The sequence below is a fragment of the Vulpes vulpes genome, chromosome 2 (genome assembly GCF_048418805.1).
Source record: "Vulpes vulpes isolate BD-2025 chromosome 2, VulVul3, whole genome shotgun sequence".
NCBI lineage: Eukaryota > Metazoa > Chordata > Mammalia > Carnivora > Canidae > Vulpes > Vulpes vulpes.
In genome coordinates this window covers 151,822,196-151,841,697 of record NC_132781.1, presented here as the reverse complement: position 1 = coordinate 151,841,697, position 19,502 = coordinate 151,822,196, and the positions used below count along the sequence as shown (strand labels likewise).

The 19,502-nt window shown below is 49.3% G+C and overlaps 1 protein-coding gene across 1 annotated transcript; it reads left to right on the top strand.

Moving 5' to 3' along the window:
* Positions 1–830: 830 nt before the first annotated feature.
* Positions 831–18,177, top strand: SESN2 (sestrin 2). The gene is made up of 10 exons (XM_026014450.2): positions 831–1,306; positions 7,742–7,807; positions 9,459–9,656; positions 10,190–10,372; positions 10,480–10,692; positions 11,651–11,801; positions 12,258–12,376; positions 12,752–12,942; positions 15,734–15,878; positions 16,296–18,177. The coding sequence occupies exons 1-10, from the start codon at positions 1,199–1,201 to the stop codon at positions 16,380–16,382; spliced, it is 1,461 nt and encodes a 486-aa protein (XP_025870235.2). The 5' UTR covers positions 831–1,198; the 3' UTR covers positions 16,383–18,177.
* Positions 18,178–19,502: the final 1,325 nt, after the last annotated feature.

Sequence of the window (19,502 nt, the reverse complement as noted above, 5' to 3'; positions counted from 1 at the left end):
AAAAGGATTACTGAAGGCCAGGAAATGGATGAGATCAGAGAGGGACTGAGTGTCTGGAGAGAGGAGGGAAAAAAACAGAAACTGAGGAACACCCACGTTCCAGAGAGTCAGAGAAGGAGTGGCCAGAGAGAGACGTGAGAAAAGACCCAGTAGGACACCTTGCCTCAAAGTTTCTAAAAAGGGAGTGGTGGGTATGGAAGACAGGCCTGGAGGAAACCCCAAGGAAGCACGAGAGAAAACTGCAGCATAGGGATTGAGGTTAGACGTGAGGTTGCCAAGGACCTTTCGATGAATGGAGGCTTTTCCAGGGACTCCACAAATAGATGGATTCCCAGTGCCTGGTACATTTTAAGACGGAGCTCTCCCGGAGGCCGGGGGTGGGGGGGTAAGGGGGTGGGGGGCAGGGCTGTGCCCTCTAATCTCCAAAAATCTGGGGTTCAGCTCTGTAATTAGCACCACCTCTCCTAACCCTAACCAGTCCCTGCAGGAACTGAAAAGCTGAAGAACGAACTTGGGAGGGATTTCACACCCGGCTCTCCGGCCCAGCCCGGTGAAGTCCCGTTTCATCACGCAGCCCTAATGACTCTTTTGGCTGTCACTCTCGGCTGATACTGCCCACAATCTGACTAAACCCTTTTGCAAAAGTTTGCAGCATGCATCCCGGCTGACTACAGCTCCCAGAGTTCCCGGGCGCTTCCCGGTGCGGATTGGCCGGGCGTTGGGTTCCAGGGGGAGGTGCCGCCCCCGCCTCCCCGGGAAACAGGCCTCTGATTGGCTGCGGCGCGGAGCTTTTGTGTCCCCGCCCTCCCCCGGGGACCGCAGCAGGCTGAGCGGCGCTGCTGGTGTCAGAGCCCGGCGAGCGCTGGCAGTTCCGCGGCGGGGATGCTGGGGAGCGCTGGCTTGGCGAGCGGCCGTGGCCACTGCGGACTTCCGAGGCACTCCGGGCCGTGAAAACCCCAGGGCCGCGGCCAGTCCCCGACTCCCGAGGCCATTCAGCCTTCCAGAAGCGGCCGACGGGAGAGTCCGGCGGAGGAGCGCGCGGTCGCTGGTTCTGGGCTCTCGGAGCGTTCTGGAACCCCGAGAGACTCCCCGGGGCTCTAGGACCTCCCCAGCGGCCCCTAGCCCCGGCTTCCTGGGTGCGTGCGTGCCAACCCCCCTCGGGTGCCCGGCGAGCCGTGGCCAGATCCTGGCACACACCATGATCGTTGCAGACTCCGAGTGCCGCGCAGAGCTCAAGGGCTACCTGCCGTTCGCCCCGGGCGGCGGCGGCGGCGGCGGCGGCGGCGGCGGCCCCGGGGCGGGAGAGGTAAGCAGCGGCCGAGCGACGCCACTCTTCGTTTGAGTCCCGAACTGAGTCTTTGCGCAGCCCCCCTCGGCCCCCCCACAACGCCCCGGGCTCGGGGGTCGGGTGGGGGGGGAGGCGGAGTGGAGCGCGTAACCTGGGAATGGGGTTGCATCAACTGGCAGTGGCGGCCCTCTCCCCCCCCCCCCCCCCCCAGGGCTGTGGAACCTTCCCTGGCTCCCTCGGACTCCCGGCCAATGAGAGGGGAGCCTTCTCGAGGTTATCTTGGGTTTGGGCTCTCGACGGGAGAATCTTCAAGTCCAGGCAGATCCCCGGCGCTGCGGCCGGACCACTCCTCCTCCCCGCCCCCTTCCGCAGATTCCCTTCCTCTAGGCTGGGGCTGCTGGCGGAGGACTCTTTCCAGGGTACGACCCGGTTCCCGTCTCCCAGGGCGGGGATTGGGGCACCTGGGACTTGCCAGCCGAGGTCGAGCGCGTCCCCCGCCCACGCCTGCACCCCCAGTTGGGAGCGGGGGAGCGTCCGCGTTCCGGGGCCTCGGCTGGCCGCGGGGTACGCGGCGGCGGCCAAAGCTGGGGGAAGAGGGGCGAAACCCTGGACCCGGCTCGGGAAGGCAAGCGTCCTTTAGGCCGAGCCCTACTAAGCGGTCTGAGGTCCCAGAAGTTTGTTTCGCAGGAACTCTTTGCAGTGAAGCTAGGAAGAGGCCGGGCCTAATCTGACACACCTCCTGCCTCCTCCCTAACCCCCCCACCCCCCCCACCCCCCCCCCCCCGCCCAGCGACAGGGGACATCTTATCATTTAAGCACTAGCACTACTAGGTGCTGATCTCGGGTTTTGCCTTTTCTGAGTCCTCAAGTACTAAACTAGCTAAATAGAGCTACACTATAGCCCCATTTTCCAGGGTGAGGAAATTGAGGCCCAGGAGGGACTTCCTTCACTAGCCCCACCAAGTAGCTCTTTGCTGGGCGTATCTGGGATTCCGTAGTGTGCTTGACACTACAGAGAATTTAGCTTGTTTTAGGTTCCAGGCCTGGAGCATGGTGTAAGTATATTGCTGGGGCTGGGAGTGTGACAAGTGCTAGTCCTAACCTGGGTGACCCTGGGAAAATTGCTGCCCTTCTCGGAGCAGCATGATTTCTTGGGGTCCTACCTCCAGCGGTGGAGGGTTTGTGTCCTGGGTTTTCTGTGGGGATCTCTGCCCTTCGCCATCATGGTTTAAGAACCCCAGGTGGAGGAATGAAACCCATCCTGTCACTTTGCCAAGTGGCTTTGACCAAGTCACTTTACTCTGAGTCTAGTTCTTTCTGGAGGAGGCTGGGTGAATCACAGAATTATTGAGGGCACCTGGCCCCTAGAGGGGAGCGTTTTGGGTTCATATCCCAGCCCTCTCATTCATTTGCTGTGTGATCTTGGCCAAGTGATCATTTTTCCCTCCTGCAGCTTCTTCCCATGGAGATTTGATAGTATCTCTGAGGATTGTTGGGAGAAATGATAATACAAGCAAAGGCTAAAGCACAACTCCTGGAACATAGTAACTGAGTCAGAGATGCTGGGTATCGCTAGAATGTGGTCATTTCCCTTTCCCCAGAGTGTGTCACAATGGAGTGCCTGAACCTGTCCCTCTTGCCTGAGGTGAGAATTGGCCCATCCCTCTCCTAGTGCCTGGGAAGTGGCCTGGGGAGAAGAGAGTGCCCCAGGTGGTCTGGGCAGGCTCTAGGGAGTGGCCTTTAGATGGAAGCCACTTGTCAGCAGCAAGATATCTGAACACTGTCCACATAGTCTTCTCTCTCAAGAAGAGGACCTTGGGAAGATGCCTGCTTTAAGCAACACCCTTAGAAGACTATAGGGCACTGAACTTACAGAGCCTGGTGCCCAAGGGAACACCAGACATGCTGGCCCCTCACCTCCCAGCATTTCACCACATGCCCTTAACCTAAAGGGGTCAAAGCCTACAGACCCTAGGACTTCACTCTAGGACCAATGGTATATGTTTTGAGCCCTCTTGAGCTCTAGAATCACTTCCTCAAACATCACTTCCTCAGGGAAACTCTCGCCCTCCCCCACCCGATAAGGCCCTTCTGCATACCCTCCTTCAATTCGGTTGTTGGAGCTTTAATCCACTTATAGTGTAACAGTCATGTAATCGGCATTTTGTGTGTCTCCTTTGCTAGACTAGAAACGTTCTGTTGGTCACCTTTCCAGCACTGTTCTTAGCACCTAGTAAGTGCTCCTAACTCTTTGTCCCTTGTTGGCTTAGCTGACCCTTGTGACCTGCATGTGCTTTGAAGTCAGATCTGAGCTGTGCACATCTGGAACAGGACTCAGAAGGAGCCTCAATGAGCTGTCTCTGAAGAAGGAATAAGACCTATTTCCCTCAGGGTAGTTGTGAGAAATCAGCCAGATCATATGTGTAAAGCACTTAGCCTAGTGCCCAGCCCATGGCGCCACTCACACCCCCTCCTTCCAAGGCTGGAGTAAGAGGCTGCTTGGGCTGTTGGTCTCCCTCTCGTGTGTAAATTGTGGCAGGTACCTGAGTTCTGCCGTGGAGTGAGGTTGGGGGAGTCTCTGTCCCTTCCCAGCTGGCCGAATGACTTCATAGGTGTGTGTAGCTGAGTCCTGGGGGTTACAGGCTCTGGATAGGATACTGGGAATAAAGGCTGCGGCTACTCCAAGAGGCTGATGTGGGTGATCACTTCCCTTGGAAACCAAACTGAACTGAGCTCCCATCTCAAACTGGCCACTTGTCAGCTGGTGCTTAACCTTTGGAACCTTAATCTTGTATGCAACATAGAGACCCCCAGCCCTTACCCACAAAACTGATGAAGGGTCAATGGAACCTGAGTGCAAATACCTGAGCTAGTATAAAAATTAACATTTAGCGAGTATTTAAATTAGGAGCCTGGCACTGAGCTTGAGGGGTGATTATCCCCCTTTTACAACTTGCCTAAAGCCTTCCCTGTTCAGTGGCCACTGAGAGGGCTGACTTCAGTGTTACTGGGGTCACAGGGAGCTAGGTCCAGTGTGCCCTCCAAGTAAGAAAAAACACAATATGCAGGTGCTGTGACTGGGAGCAGTGGATCCCAGGGAACGTGGACAGGGAGAAGGAGATTCTCACTCCTGGTGAACTGCAGGTACAAAGTCTGACTTGACCTCCCTGGGACTTGTTCATCATCTGTAAAATGGGAGCTCTAGGAGTAGTAGTAGATCCTACCTTAAGTGCATGAAAAACGCCCAGCTGATGGTAATCGGTAGTGTTACCTACCATTGTTATTATGACTCCCTACCCTGGGAAATAGGGGAGGGCTGAGCTGGAGGCATCATCTCGGTAGTGGGACCTTGTTCTGTCTACTTCCCCCTGAAGTTCTGGGTGTCAAGATCAGAGAAGCTTTCAGGGTATTGGAGCTCTGGATTAGAATCTACTTGGTCTTGCCTTCAGGACTTTGTATTTTCTGTTCCCTGTGGCTGGAATGCTGGTCCCCTAGATCTCTATGGGCCCTGCTGCCTTCTCATCAACTTATTTAGATATTTGATATTTAGATATTGACACAAAGGTTAGCTCCCCAGTAGCTTTCCCTGTTTCCTCTGACTGAGGTCTGAGGTACACCCCCACTCCATCATACACTGTCTCGTTCTCTATTTCATTTACTTTACACAATCTATGATTTAAAATCCTATTCATCTGTCATTCTCCTTTAGATCATAAATTCTGTGAAGGCTGAGACTGTCTTTTCATTCCTGTTCTCTAGCTGTCTGCATTATAGTCATCAAAAATATTTGTTGAATGAACAAATTAATTCTGGTTCCACCTGGAAAGCACTTAGCACAGTGCCTTAGACTTGAGAAAATGATCAATAAAGGGTGTGAAACCGTGGCCCTCCACCCTAGCTGTAAATTATGTTGGGCCCCACCCAATTAAATCAGAATTGCTGGAGGTGGGACCCTGGCATTGGCATCTTTTTGAAAGCTTCTCAAAGGGGTTTTGTACCTCATGGGTTGTGAAGTCCTTGTTTGAAAATTACAAGGTTAATGATCGCTGACTGCTGCCTTTTATTAAGTGCTTTGTGTGACAGAGGTACTGAGGTAAAGGCTATAGGGGCATTATCTCATTAAATCCTCATGACTGCCCAGTGAAAGTGGCTACTATTATCCCCATTATTTGGTGGGGAAACCGAGGCTCCCATAGCTAGAAGATAATAGGTTGTGGAGTTGTCATATGATCCCAGGAATTCTGGGCCAAGAACCTGTATCTTTTAACTGTACTCTAATTACCATCATGGCTGTTACCATCATCATCATCATCATCATCATCATCATCATCATCATCATCCTGCTCAGGACTGAAAATGTTGGTGGGTCCCGACTTATCACCTAAAGACCTACAGGCATCAGATCTTTCCCTTAACAGGTCCTGGGGCAAATTTTAGAGTAAGAAGGGGTACCCAAGGCTGGTCCCTGTACCTCCTCAGCACCCTGAGGGGCCCTCCAGGTCCCCCACCCCTACCCCCACCCTGGTTTTCTATCTGTCCTCAGGTCCCCTAAGGGAGAGGCCCAGAATGTGGAGTCAGCAGTCCTTATCTCCTACTAGACAGAGCTGTTAGGCTTTTTTTCTTTGGTGAGGGAGGAGGGAAGCTGAAAGAGAGTACTTGGAGATTGCTGGGATTTCTGTACTGGACTTGGACCAGCCTGGCCTGGTAGCTCCCAGAAGTGTGGGCTGAAAGGGGCTGAGCAATTAGCCCAACTACCTTTTTTGTCTAAGATTAAGACCCAGAGGGTCTAGGTCACTTTCTCGAAGTCAAACAGCAAGTTAGTAGCAGAATTGGTCCTCAGACCTGGGACTTCCAGATCCCATTGTTCTTTCTGTGTGGTCTTTCAGAGTCCCAAAGTTCTGTCTCTCTCTGGGGTGTTTTGGCCATCTGAGAAGGAAGTTCAATTATAATCTTTAGTCCCTGGACACCTGTGGATTGATACTCAGTCTGGTTTCCAGTGAGGGGAGAGTTAGGGGGATACTGTCTCTGTCCAGTAGAGCATGACTCTGATTTGGGTAAACTGTTTCCAAGGCCAGTACTGAGAGCTCCCCTCCCAGTTATCAAAACAAATAAATAAATAAATAAAATATTCTCTCTGAACCCTACCTCTCAGACTAGGAGCAGATTCAGTGAGTACATGAATGGTGGGTTCCAAAGAGACTCCAGTGCATGACATCAGAAGAACTGCTACTGTCAGCCTTGTATGCCCTGCTTAGATTCCCTCCATTCCTCTCTATTTTCTGTTTTCTTCATTCACAGGCTGGTATGAATGACCTAGCCCTGCTGTCCTCAAAATGTGATCTGGTAGTGGGAGATCTGAATCAGACAATTAGAAGACAATGTTATCAGAAGCAAAAGCACCAGGAATTGTAGGGTCACAGATGAGGGTCAGAAGAAGGTTCCCCAACCTTGGAAGACTATGAGTTAATTTGGCAAAAGGAGTGACCAGTGGGAGAACAGTAGGCCAGGACTACTAATTTTCCTGGAAAGGTATGAGTACTAGAGGCAGGGTTTTAAGCCAGTTGACCAGATTTGCACTTGGGAAAATTTCCCTTGGCTACAGAAAGTTTGCCCTCCTAGAAATCACCAGTGTCACGGACTCACTAAATGTGCTTCCAGTTCTAGAGGTATAGTTTGGGCAGGATATTTTCTTTATGCATTTGTTTTGTTCATTTGTTGGAGGATAGGTAGGAGAGGGCAGGGCAATGGAAGCAGGAAGAACATTGGTAGGGCTGTGGGTGGTGGTCCAGACAAGGGATGGTGTAGTCTAAGGTGATGGAAGTGGGAGGGATGAAGAAGTGACAGTTGGAAAGCAATTGAGGCTGTATCATAGGAATCTAAGTAAGGTAGATGCTAATCTAGTTTCAGGATTTCTTGTATGGGATCTCCAGGGCTACTAAAAAGGTGGCCTCCTAGAGATGTGTACCATGGTTGCTATATATTTTTCCCCTTCCCATCCCCCTCCCACCTAAAACTGGGGCTCCTGGGTCCCTGCCCAGTTCCTGAAAACCTCAGCCTGTAGGGTGAGCTCTTCCTTGCTTTATCCTTTCTCCACCTGCCAACATGTGTATATCTCCCACCTGACTCTTCCGTACAGTGTGCACCAAAGGGTGGTTTTATTTATTTTTAAAAATATTTATTCGAGAGAGAGAGAGAAAGAGAGAGAGAGAGACAAAGGCACAGGCAGAGGGAGAAGCAGGCTCCGTGCAGGGAGTCTGATGTGGGACTCTATCCCGGGTCTCCAGGATCACACCCTGGGCTGAAGCGCTAAACCGCTGAGCCACCCCGGCTGCCCCAAAGGGTGGTTTTAAAAGCTCTGTGTGCCCCCTTGAGTAGGAAGAAAAAGCTGGAGAGATAACTATACTCATAAGTCCTCACTTTTACCTCCAATAATCATGATGTGTTTCCTTCTAGGAGCAGAGGGAAAGCCGGGCTCGGCGAGGCCCCCGAGGGCCCAGTGCCTTCATCCCAGTAGAGGAGGTAGGCTTGGAAGGGGTTAGGAATTTTTGGCCTCTGGGAAGAAAGGACTTGGGACATTGTGTGGGTGGGGGTCTTTTCCTGTCTCTTGAAATAGCAGCTTTGAAACTAGCTTCAGGTTCTTGACTCATTTAACCCACAAACAGCTCTGTGAAGCATGCATATCAACCCCACGTTGCTGGGAAGAAACAGGCTCAAAGAGATAAAGTGATAATGACACAGCTAGGTAATGAACAAACTTTTGATTCCCAGAACAACGCTCTTTCTTTCTTCTTTTCTTTTCTTTTCTTTTCTTTTCTTTTCTTTTCTTTTCTTTTCTTTTCTTTTCTTTCTTTTCTTTCTTTCTTTCCTTCCTTCCTTATTTATTTTATTTTATTTTATTTTATTTTATTTTATTTTATTTTATTTTATTTTATTTTATTTTATTTATTTTATTTTATTTTATTTTATTTTACAGAGCAAAAGCACAAGCAGGGCGAGTGGCAGAGGGAAAGGGAGAAGCAGACTCTCCATTGAGGAGGGAGCCTGACACAGGGGCTCGCTCGATCCCTGGGATCATGACCTAAACCAAAGGCAGACGCTTAATCTACTGAGCTACCCTGGTGCCCCAGGCCTGTTCTTTAAAAAGATAAACTATCTATATTAACTGCTCTTCTTTGACTGTACATAAATTACTTTTTTTTCAACTTCAAAAGTGATATTATGTTCATTATAAGAAAATTTTTAATGTCTCAGAAGGCTCTGGTCTCCTGTAATCCGACCTCCCACAGAGATAATCACTGTTACTTAACTGTTTATCACTGTTTTGGGGCTTTTTTTCATATAGAACCAAGGTCATAGTTTACAACATATGGGGGAGGTGGTTATCATCATGTTCTTTATTTTCATCACTACAAGAAACATCTAATACAAGAGACATAATTTATCCACTGAGTCAGATCCTTTATTCATTTATTTAACAGATATCTATTGAATGATTAATCCATGTCAGGCACTGTTGTAGGTGCTGGGGCTAAGACAGAACAAGACAGCCAAAACCCTTGCCATCGCGGAGCTGACGACATTCTAGCATGGGGTTGGGGGGGAGGGGCGTTACCTTCAAACTACATGCCAGAAGAATTTTAAAATAATAGTTTCCTCCTATTTCTTTGGCCTTCAGGGAACAAAAATAAATGTTTTGTTTTGTCGTCCTGTTTGCTCTCCTAAATGTGTAGCCAAGCAGTTAATGAGCTGTTAACAAATGTCTAACTTGCCCCCCTCTCCACCCCCAGTTCCCTCTCCACCCTTTGTAAATGGAAAGCAAACAACCACCTGCTGATTATTTATATCCAGCCCAGAGTTTTTAAACTCAAGTATTGTTCTTGTATTTTCTTTTTCATTTGTAAATAACCAGTCCTCTTCTATAATGAAGGAAATAAACAGGCGTTGGTGCTAATCTGGATTTGAATCCACGTTCTGGTCATTTACTAGATCTGTAACCTTGAGCAAAGAGATCACTTAAAGAATTCTCTTTTCCTCTCCTATTTTCCTTTTTTTTGGACATGATGGTCAGTTTTTAGTTTCTCGGCTATTATAGTCCCAACACAATGAATACATTGGTCTCTTTGATGTGGAGGGTGGTCTGGGAACTCACCCTCTCTCCTTTGCTTGGCAGGTCCTTCAGGAGGGAGCTGAGAGCCTGGAGCAGCACCTGAGGCTAGAGGCACTGATGTCCTCTGGACGGGTGGACAATCTGGCAGTGGTGATGGGCCTGCACCCTGACTATCTTAGCTGCTTTTGGCGTCTGCACTACCTCTTGCTGCACACAGACGGGCCCCTGGCCAGCTCCTGGCGCCACTACATTGCCATCATGGTGAGCCTGTCTGAGTCCAACTCTTGTAGGGTTGGCCACATGGGGGGTTTTGGTCTTGAGATCTCTTTGCTGGGTGCTTCCTAAATTCATTCCATAGCCCAGGAGGAAAGGTTGCACAGTGCAGAGGAAAGCCCTCACTTTATCTAATCACCCACAGAATTATAAAGAGAGGCTTTCTTTTTCTTTCTTTCTTCTTTTTTTTTTTAAATTAAGTAGGCTCCATACTCAGCATGGAGCCCAATGCAGGGATTGAACTCATAACCCTGAGATAAATCAAGACCTGAGCTGATAGCAAATCAGATGCTTAATTGACTGAGCCACCCAGGCACCCCAAAGAGGCATTTTTAGTGCCTACTTTATGAAGAAGGAAACAGGCACAAAGGAGTCAGGTGACCTGCCCAAGGAAGGAGAGCAAACTAGTGGACCTGGGGTCAGGACCTCAGAGTCCTGCCTCTCTGGCCACAGTGAGGTCTGGGATTTCTCCCTCCATGGGGTATCTACCCTGAGCAAGGATCTGTCCACCCCCTCCACAGGCTGCCGCCCGCCATCAGTGTTCTTACTTGGTGGGTTCTCACATGGCTGAGTTTCTACAGACGGGTGGTGACCCTGAGTGGCTACTTGGTCTCCATCGTGCCCCCGAGAAGCTACGCAAGCTCAGTGAGATCAACAAGTTGCTGGCACACCGGCCATGGCTCATCACCAAGGAACATATCCAGGTGCCGTGGGCAGAGAGGCAGTGGGAGCAAAGGGGCCGGGCTGGGGCATGTCAGGCAGTCAGCCCAGGGCCAGGCACTGAGCCAGTCTGGCCTTCTTTCCTCTCCAGGCCTTGCTGAAGACAGGCGAGCACAGCTGGTCTCTGGCAGAGCTCATCCAGGCACTGGTCCTGCTCACCCACTGCCATTCACTGGCCTCCTTTGTGTTTGGCTGTGGCATCCTCCCTGAGGGGGACTCAGAGGGCAGCCCTGCCCCCCAGGCACCTTCACCCCCCAGTGGGCAGAGTAGCCCACCCAGCAGGGACCCAATGAACAACTCTGGGGTAAGTCGTGGGCCTGGGTCTTGTTGGGAGAAGAAGCTCGCATGGCCTCTGGTCCTTGCATGGAAGCCAGTGCTTCCCTATCTCACGCTGAGAGGCCTCAGAAAAGTTAGTTGACTTTGAAACTTGGTTTCTTCATCTGTGAAATGAGGCTACAGACCCCTACTTCATAGGGTTTACAACCCTACTTCATAGGGGTTGTGAGGATCAAATGAAATAACCATGTGGTAGGCCCCTTGGCATGTAGCATCTTAGGCATAAGGTCTCCTGAGTATTAGCACTTTAGAAAGTTTGCCTCTTACTCCATCAGATGGCCTTGTTTGTTTTAATATAAAATTACAGATACTTTAATAATCCCCTTTCCAGTGAGGGAGGTTGATGGTCAGAGAAGACGTGCCTATTCCATAGCTTCTTAAACTTCACTTTTTTTTTTTGAAGATTTTTTTTATTTATTCATGAGAGACACAGAGAGAGAGGCAGAGACACAAACAGAGGGAGAAGCAGGCTCCATGCAGGAAGTCCAATGTGGGACTTGATCCCAGGACTCCAGGATCACGCCCTGAGCCAGAGACAGATGCTCAATTGCTGAGCCACCCAGGCATCATTTTTTTTTTTTTTAAGATTTTATTTTTTTATTAGGGAGAGCGAGAGAACAGGCACAGGCAGGGGGAGGGGCAGAGGGCAAGGGAAGAGCAGTCTCCCTGCGGAAGAGGGAGCCAGGATACGGCAGGGCTTGATCCCAGGACCTGAGAGCCGTAGGCAGACACTTAACCGACTAAGCCACCCAGATGCCCCTTGAACTTCTCTTTGGAAAGCACAACACACTAGCTGCCCAGCCCACTGGCTGCCTTGGGAGACAGTGTGCCCCTGTGGTCGCTCGGGATGGCCTGGCTTATGGGAAGGATGTGTGGAGTTTCCTGGGGCTGAGGAGTAAGTGGTCACCACGGGGTCCCTCCTGCAGGGCTTTGAGGCTGCCCGAGACGTGGAAGCTTTGATGGAACGCATGAGGCAGCTCCAGGAGAGTCTGTTACGGGATGAGGGAGCATCCCAGGAGGAGATGGAGAGCCGCTTTGAGCTGGAGAAGTCGGAGAGCCTTCTGGTGACTCCCTCAGGTACAGCGTCACAGGAAGCCAGATTCCAGGGGCTGCCCCCTTCTTACACCATCTCTGCTGCGGAGTAGGCAACTCCATGCATGGCCCCTCTTATATTTTGGAGGCAGCCACATCTCAACCACTTCTTCTAGGAGGTTCCGAGCATGGACTTTAGGGTCAGCCCCTCTGGCAATGTGACCCCTGAGAATTCACTTTCTTCTTGGGGCCTCAGTCTCCTCCCACGTGAAGAATTGGTTTGTGGGGTAAATGGGACAATGGAAGCAAAACTCTTAGCACAGAGTAAGTGGCTCCATGAATAACTACTGTTGTCAGGATTGCTATGATTATTACTGGGGGCCTTATCTGCCGGGTCCATGGGCAGCCTCATCTACCCCCACCCATTACTGATTAATCAGGAGTAGATGCTCCTGTACTCCATGCCTTGGCCTCACTGTGACCTGTTTCTGACATCTTTAGCCGACATCCTGGAGCCTTCTCCACACCCAGACATGCTGTGCTTTGTGGAGGACCCGACTTTCGGATATGAGGACTTTACCCGGCGAGGGGCTGAGGCGCCCCCCACCTTCCGTGCCCAGGTAGGTTCTCTAGGCTCTTGTTGGCATTGCACTGGGTTTACAAACAAGCAAGGGGTGGATGGCTTGAGTGGTTAGAAAGCCAGGCATCTTCTCCCTTGAGATTTTGTGAGGGAAATGGGAGACCCTAGATCGTGTCAGGACCTATCTGTGCCCTACGCTCAGGGGATCCTGGTCACAGGGAGAAGGTCATCACCAAGGTGCATTCTCTTTGGCTTCTCCCAGACCAAGCAGCAGGCCCAGATCAGGCAGCAGGTTAGATATGTGGGGCAGGAAAGAATCTATAAAGAGTGAAATTGTGCTCCAGAGGATGGGGTCCCTATGGCCAACCTTGGACCCCCAAGATTATACTCCCTGACCCCTTCCCGCATTTTTCAGGATTATACCTGGGAAGACCATGGCTATTCACTGATCCAGCGGCTTTACCCTGAGGGTGGGCAGCTGCTGGATGAGAAGTTCCAGGCAGCCTATAGCCTTACCTACAACACCATTGCCATGCACAGTGGAGTAGACACCTCCATGCTCCGAAGGGCCATCTGGAATTACATCCACTGTGTCTTTGGGATCAGGTGAGCATAGAGCCCCTCATCCAGTGTGCATGTGTGCTACAAACCCTCAATCTCAGCTCACAGCTGTTTCCTTTTGTTCTTTGTTTATTTCTTTTCTCTTCTTCCTGCCTATAGTATTTTTCAAAGCAAATTCATTTCTTTGCTGATTATAAAAGATAATAGATGTGCTGTTTGAACCTTGTAAAGGAAACTCTTTAATCCCACCCTCTAGAGCTAACTAAGGAGATACTTAGAAGAGTCAGGAGGGAGAGAGAGTGTGTGTTTCCATTCCAAGTAGGAGCTCTTCTCTTACAATAAATAAGGATGACATAAATGCACATCAGTAGGAAGACTTCAAATAATGTTATATCCACTCAGTGAAAAAGTATGCAGCTATTACAAATTATAATAATGGTTTCTTTATATTGCTATAGGAAATTGTACAAAATGTATTGAGAAAAAAGAAAGCTGGTTACCAAACAGAATCTTCCTTTTGTTCCCCCCTTTTCTTTACTAAAAATGTGTGCGTGCATGGAAAATGCGTGGAAGGCTACACACTAAAATGTTAATTAATAATGATTGTCTCTGGATACTGTATGATTAATTAACATTTTCATCTTGTTATTTAAGTATTTTCTGATTTAAGTAGATTTTTTTTAATTGATGGAATCATGCTTGATATATTCTACAACTTGCTTTTTTTTTCACTAGTCATCTATTGTGAACTGCCTTCCTTGTCAGTATGAATAGATCTTTTATGTTTTTTAACCACTGAATGGTGTTCCATTATGGATGTAGCTTAATTCAACCACGCCTCAATTATTGGATGTGTAGATAGTTTGCAGTTTTTCACTATTAAAAACACCATGTGCACTGGCTACCCTTATACCTAAGTCCTTATAGATGATCCCTAGATGTGAAATTACTTGTCAAGAATATACACAGACCATGGGGTGCCTGAGTGGCTCAATCAGTTAAGCGTCTCCCTTTGCTCAGGTCGTGATCCCAGAGTCCTAGGATCGAGCCTGGCAGGTACCCTGTTCATGTGGTCTCTCTCAGTCACTCTCTCTTCATCTCTCAAATAAGTAAATAAAATCTTAAGTCATTTAACTGTCTGAGCTGCCCAGGCACCCGTATTTTTTAAAAATTAATTTTTTAAAAAGATTGTGTTTATTTATTTTTGAAAAGGAGAAAGATAGCAAGTGTGTGAGCTGGGGGGGGACAAAGGGAGAGAGAGAGAGAATCTCCAGCAGACTCCAGGCTGAGTGCAGAGCCCAAAGTGGGGCTTGATCTCATGACCCTGAGATCATGACCTGAGCCAAAACCAAGAGTCAGACCGACTGAGCCTCCCAGGTGCCCCCAGACCAATTTTTTTTTTTTTAAGAAATCTCACTCTGATAACATTGTAAGAAATTCAGAGAATAAAGGGGAAAAAAAAACCATTTCCCAAATTCAGCTACTTAACAACCACATCCCCATCCTGTGACAGTCTTTCTCCATTGCTTTTCTTCTTTCTAATGTAGTTGCTTTTCTATAGTTGGAGTTATAACAGTTATTACATTTTTTAAATGTGTATTTGATGTTTATAGAGAGAACTAGATTTATAGTAAATCTAGAAAACAGAAGTAACAAAAAGGAGAAAATAAAGATCATCCATGATCCCACCTGCTCTTATTATTGTCGAGTATTTCTCTCCTGGCTTTTTTCCATACGCCAATAACCAAAACACACGTAATTTTACAAACACAAGATTTTCTCCCTACTCATTTCACGTATTTTACTCATTTAATCAAATGTGTTGTGGCTATTTTGAATATGTGATCTTGCTTTTTTCATTTAATGGTTTAGTCCAAGCATCTAAAAAAAAACCCTACGTTTTTAGAAAGGTAAATGTTCCCTGTAGAAAATGTGTGTTTTTGTACTACTGGCTGTAAATTATATTTCACTGGGTGAATTCATTTGTATTTAATTGGGCATCTTCTTGCTAGTCATGGACAGTTTTCCAGCCCAGGGGAGGTAGAAGAGGGGCAAGCGTCTTAGAGTGTGGCACAGGCTGCTTCTGCCCAGCTCCCTGGTCCACGCTTCCCCATTCTCCAGCATGGTTCTTGCTCTCATGCCTCTGTCTACTGAATCTGTCCTCCAGTTTTCAGCCAATTTACCCCATCCAAACTGATCTGTGATGACTCACTGGCTCACTGGACTGGAGAGTGACAAAGTGGCTTCCAGACTTGTCACCAACTTGCTCTTTGACTTTGAACAAGTTAATTATCTGCTCCAGGCCTTAGTTTGGCCATCTGTAAAACGAGTACCACTTCTTTTTCCCTTTCTCTCTGCCTTCTCCAGGGAAAGTAGTTGTACTGACCTCCTGCCCCTTCTTCCATGGCTTTTACTGTAATGAATATGACCTTGGAGCTGGGCAGAGCTGGGTTTGAAATCATTCCCAGGACAAGTGATTTCACCTCTCTCTTTCCCTTTCAGTTATACAATGGGGCTGATGAATATGGTGTTTTATATATAATAGTTCTGTAGACAGCTTCTGTAGTAGTTTTGAGGATTCCATGAGCACATATTCACACAGCACACGACTGGTACTCAATATGGCATGCTAATTGTCTGCAGTCTTTGGAGTGGTCCCCTACCAGTCTAGTGGCCTACAACGTATGACATCAGCTGTTTTTCTAAGAGGAACCAAGCTTTTACTTGCTTCCTACCTTCTGCTTTTTCTTGCTACACTCTGTTCCTCCTTCTATAGGGTGGGGGTAGGGGAGAGAAGTCACTTGGAGAGTGATGCTATCGAGGTCTTTCTATTCAGATATGATGACTACGACTACGGGGAGGTGAACCAGCTCTTGGAACGGAACCTCAAGGTCTATATCAAGACGGTGGCCTGCTACCCAGAGAAGACCACGCGAAGAATGTACAACCTCTTCTGGAGGCACTTCCGCCACTCAGAGAAGGTACAGGAGAGAATGGGGTCAGGACCCAATGTGCTTTCCCAGGCTGAGTTTTCCACCAGTTGGGACACCTGGGTGTACCATCCTGGGTTCAAGTCCTGGTCCCACTGTGTGATTTCTGACTCCATTTACTCACCTATAAAATGGGAGTATGCTTCACAAGGTCCTCAGTGGCAGCCAGCCTGACATGATCACTCAGTAGCCTGGTGACCCTGGGCAAGTTGCTTTTCCCCCTGAGCTAGTTAACTTTATAATAAGAGCAAACACTGCCTGCATTTCAAGGTTGCTGGGAGGGTGAAATGAGAAAATGAATGCCCAGGAGCAGCTCTGGTTTTTAACTTTGGGAAATAAAGAGATTAGTCAGGATAGGAATGGTGAGGAGTGACATCAGTCACCAACTAGTCCTTGTCTACACCCCAGGTCCACGTGAACTTGCTGCTCTTGGAGGCCCGTATGCAGGCTGCCTTGCTCTACGCCCTCCGTGCCATCACCCGCTACATGACCTGACTCCAAGCAGGATCTGGGCCCAGAGCAACTGACCCTGGGGGCATCCTCCTCCCTGCAAGGACTTCTCTGTCTGGAGACAGACCCTGATCCCTTTCTGTCCCAGGCCTCCCACCCCACGCTGGAGGTGGGCTTGTGTGTGACGTGCAGCCCCTGAGCTGTCCCCTCTCTTCTTCTCACTGGAATGGACAGGATCATTGCACTGACTCTGGGACCTCAGTTCTGCCCCTGGAGCTGGAAGAGGACCAGCAGATCCCAAGGGACCATGCCCTTCTTCCTGTCCCTGACCCCAGAGGCAAAAGGCACAAGAAGGGAAATGAACTGAGCTCATTTATGTGCCAGCAGGCTGGGCCACGGGCATCACAAGTATGGTGGCCTTCCTGGACTGGGAAGTCCCTGGCTGGCCCCTGAAGGAGAGGGGGCAAAATCTCCAGGGGCTGACACTCCAAGCAGCTTTGCCTTTCCGCCTCCTCCCTCACTCCCAGATTTCATTTCCTCCCACCTGCCATTCACCCGTCAATGTGAAACTCAGTGTCACAGCTGGTCTGTGTGTTCGGCTCCCCCAGAGCCTGTTCTTTCGGGCAGCCTGAAGGCCCCTTTTCCCTAGTTATCCTGATCCTGGTTTAGCTCCTTTGACCTCCCCTTACCCACCCCTGTTCCCCTTCTCTCCCATACCTGGTGGTGGGAGGCCCCATAAGAGAGACCAAGCACATCAAAAAAGTAGATTATCTCTAGAGGGTTTGGGTCTTCTGTGGGTCCCTTTGCCTTCTGAAGAGGAGGGAGTATTAGCAATTCTCTGTATTTCGGTTCTTTAAGGGGAACGTTCTCAGGACCACACCTCTATAGGCACAGTCAATGCCTGAGAGGAGGGGCACAGGGAGAAATCTGTTCTCCCCAGAACTGGGCCTGCTCTGCAGGTGCTGGCACCCCACTCTCCAACCTCCCACGGCTCTGCTACAGACATTTCCCACCAAGTGAGCCTTTCTAGATGGTTTCAGAGGCAGGGGTTCAGGGGGAGAGTCAGGAGACGCCAGGGTTTTTGTTTGGGTCCTGCCCAAACTCACCTGTGTGACCATAGCTACGTTGCCAAACCCTTTTGACCTCCATTTATATAGTTGCAACGGAGGGCTGAGACTTTCTGTGATGTCTGAGTCTACTCTGGGCTTCGCAGGCCAACCTGCCAGCAGCAAACTGCAAAGCTTGCAGAATCTCAAAGGCCTCTAGGGATAGCCTGCCCCCTTGGCAGGCAGTCTCTCCTGGCTGCCTTCCTAGGACAGCCCCCCCATCCCCACCCCCCAATCCCAGTTTCTGTCCTTTCCTCGATTTTAGGTGGATTGCTTGGAGGCAGAAGCAGCCAAGGACCGATCCCAGGCACTTTCTGTAGCAAATAAGCTGTGAATGGTGACGTCCCATGCCCTTCTTCTGGCAGTGCCTCCTCTCTGACCAGTTTGGAGGTGACTGAAGAAAGGCAGGGGTCATGCTGCTGCTGCTTCTGACCCTCCTCTCTGGAGAGGGGCAAGAACGGAGCCTGGTCAGCGTGCCACATTTCAAACCCATGCAGGCATGGGGAAGCGACTGGCACCCCCTTCCGGCCTCAGAGCCCTCCCTGCAATGAAGTTGGGCAGGAGGGAAGAGGCCCCAGCATTGGGGTTTGGATTCTAGAAGGGACATGATGACTCTGTAAATGTCCCCCCGGGGGGATAGGGAGGGATATCTAGTGTTCAAGTGCAGAAATCTTCGGCTTTGCTACCAGTTCTGTATGATGAAAAATAAAAGTTCACTGAGGTTTTGTTTTGTACTTCTTGTTAATGGGCTGTTTTTCCAAGGGTCATGGTTCATCTCTTAGCATCAACAGCAAGCCGTGGTTGCATCATGGACCTGACCTGCTGGCCCCTACCCTGCTGGGCACTTGTGCCCAGTGACTGCTGGGTTGAGAGTAGTTGGCATTAAAAGTCTATTCTGTCCCTTGGGTGCCCAGCCCTGCCACTGTGGGAGAATAATGGCCGTGTTATTTATCTCACTAAGCCTGGCCTTGGACTGGGTACTTGGAGGCCATTTTTCTGAATCTGTGAGAAAATTCAGACCCAGAGATAAAGTGACATTGCTACAGCCACATAGGTGGTCACTGGTGGAACCAGGATTCCAACCAGGGTCTGCCTGACTTGTAGGCCTCAGCATTTCACCTTGCTGCTTTTCCCCACTGCGGGGCTCCCCCTGTAGCAGAGGGAAGTTTTTGAGATATCTGGGAACCCCTCCCTTGTGTCCCCTGCCCCACCACATTGTGCTTACCTGCTTCTCATCACTTTCTCAGCACCAAGGAGACAGAACCAGGTGAAGAGGGTTAGATGTGATCTCCACATGGTGCCACTGCCATTCAGCAGCTGTGTGATCTCGGTCAAGCTTCTTAGCTTCTCTGGGCACCGGGAACTTTAGTAAAGCGTATCAGGGAAATCACATTATGACTAAGAACCAAGACCTCTTCTGTTGGCTTCCCACTTCCTCCGAACACTGCCATCATAAAATGAAAACTGGGGTCTCCTCCAGGAAGCCCCCCCTGATAACTTCATGTTCCCTTTCTCTTTCCTCTCTTCATTTTTGTGGCGTCCTATATACTTGTTCTTCTTTCTAAAGTCATTTGAGAGGGTGTTGAGAGAACAAACCAGACTAGAATAGAAAACTGGGATTCTGGTCCTGACTTAAGTTTCCTCTGCCATGAAAACAGAGGCGATGTGTCTTCAGTTCTCCAGATCGCATTATTGAATGACTTTTGCCGAATGTTTTCGAATTTGGTATCTCCATCTTCACAGCCCTGTGAGAAAGGAGTGGTGTTCCCATTTTACAGATGTGGAAAAGGAGCCTCAAGGGAGAGTCTATGGAACACCAACTTAACAGTTACACCCAGGTTCAAATTCCAGCTTTAATATTTAAAGTCTGTCTGGACCAAAAGCAAATTAGTTCAATCCTCAATACCTATGGACACAGGAGGCTTGTGTGGATTAAATAGTGCATGAGAAACACCTCACACAGTTCAGGTGCCTGGCACCTAGCCCCAGTGAGCCATTGAGTATCTAGTTATCTCCCCAACATCACCCAGCGTAGGATTTCAACCCTTGTCAGTCTGAT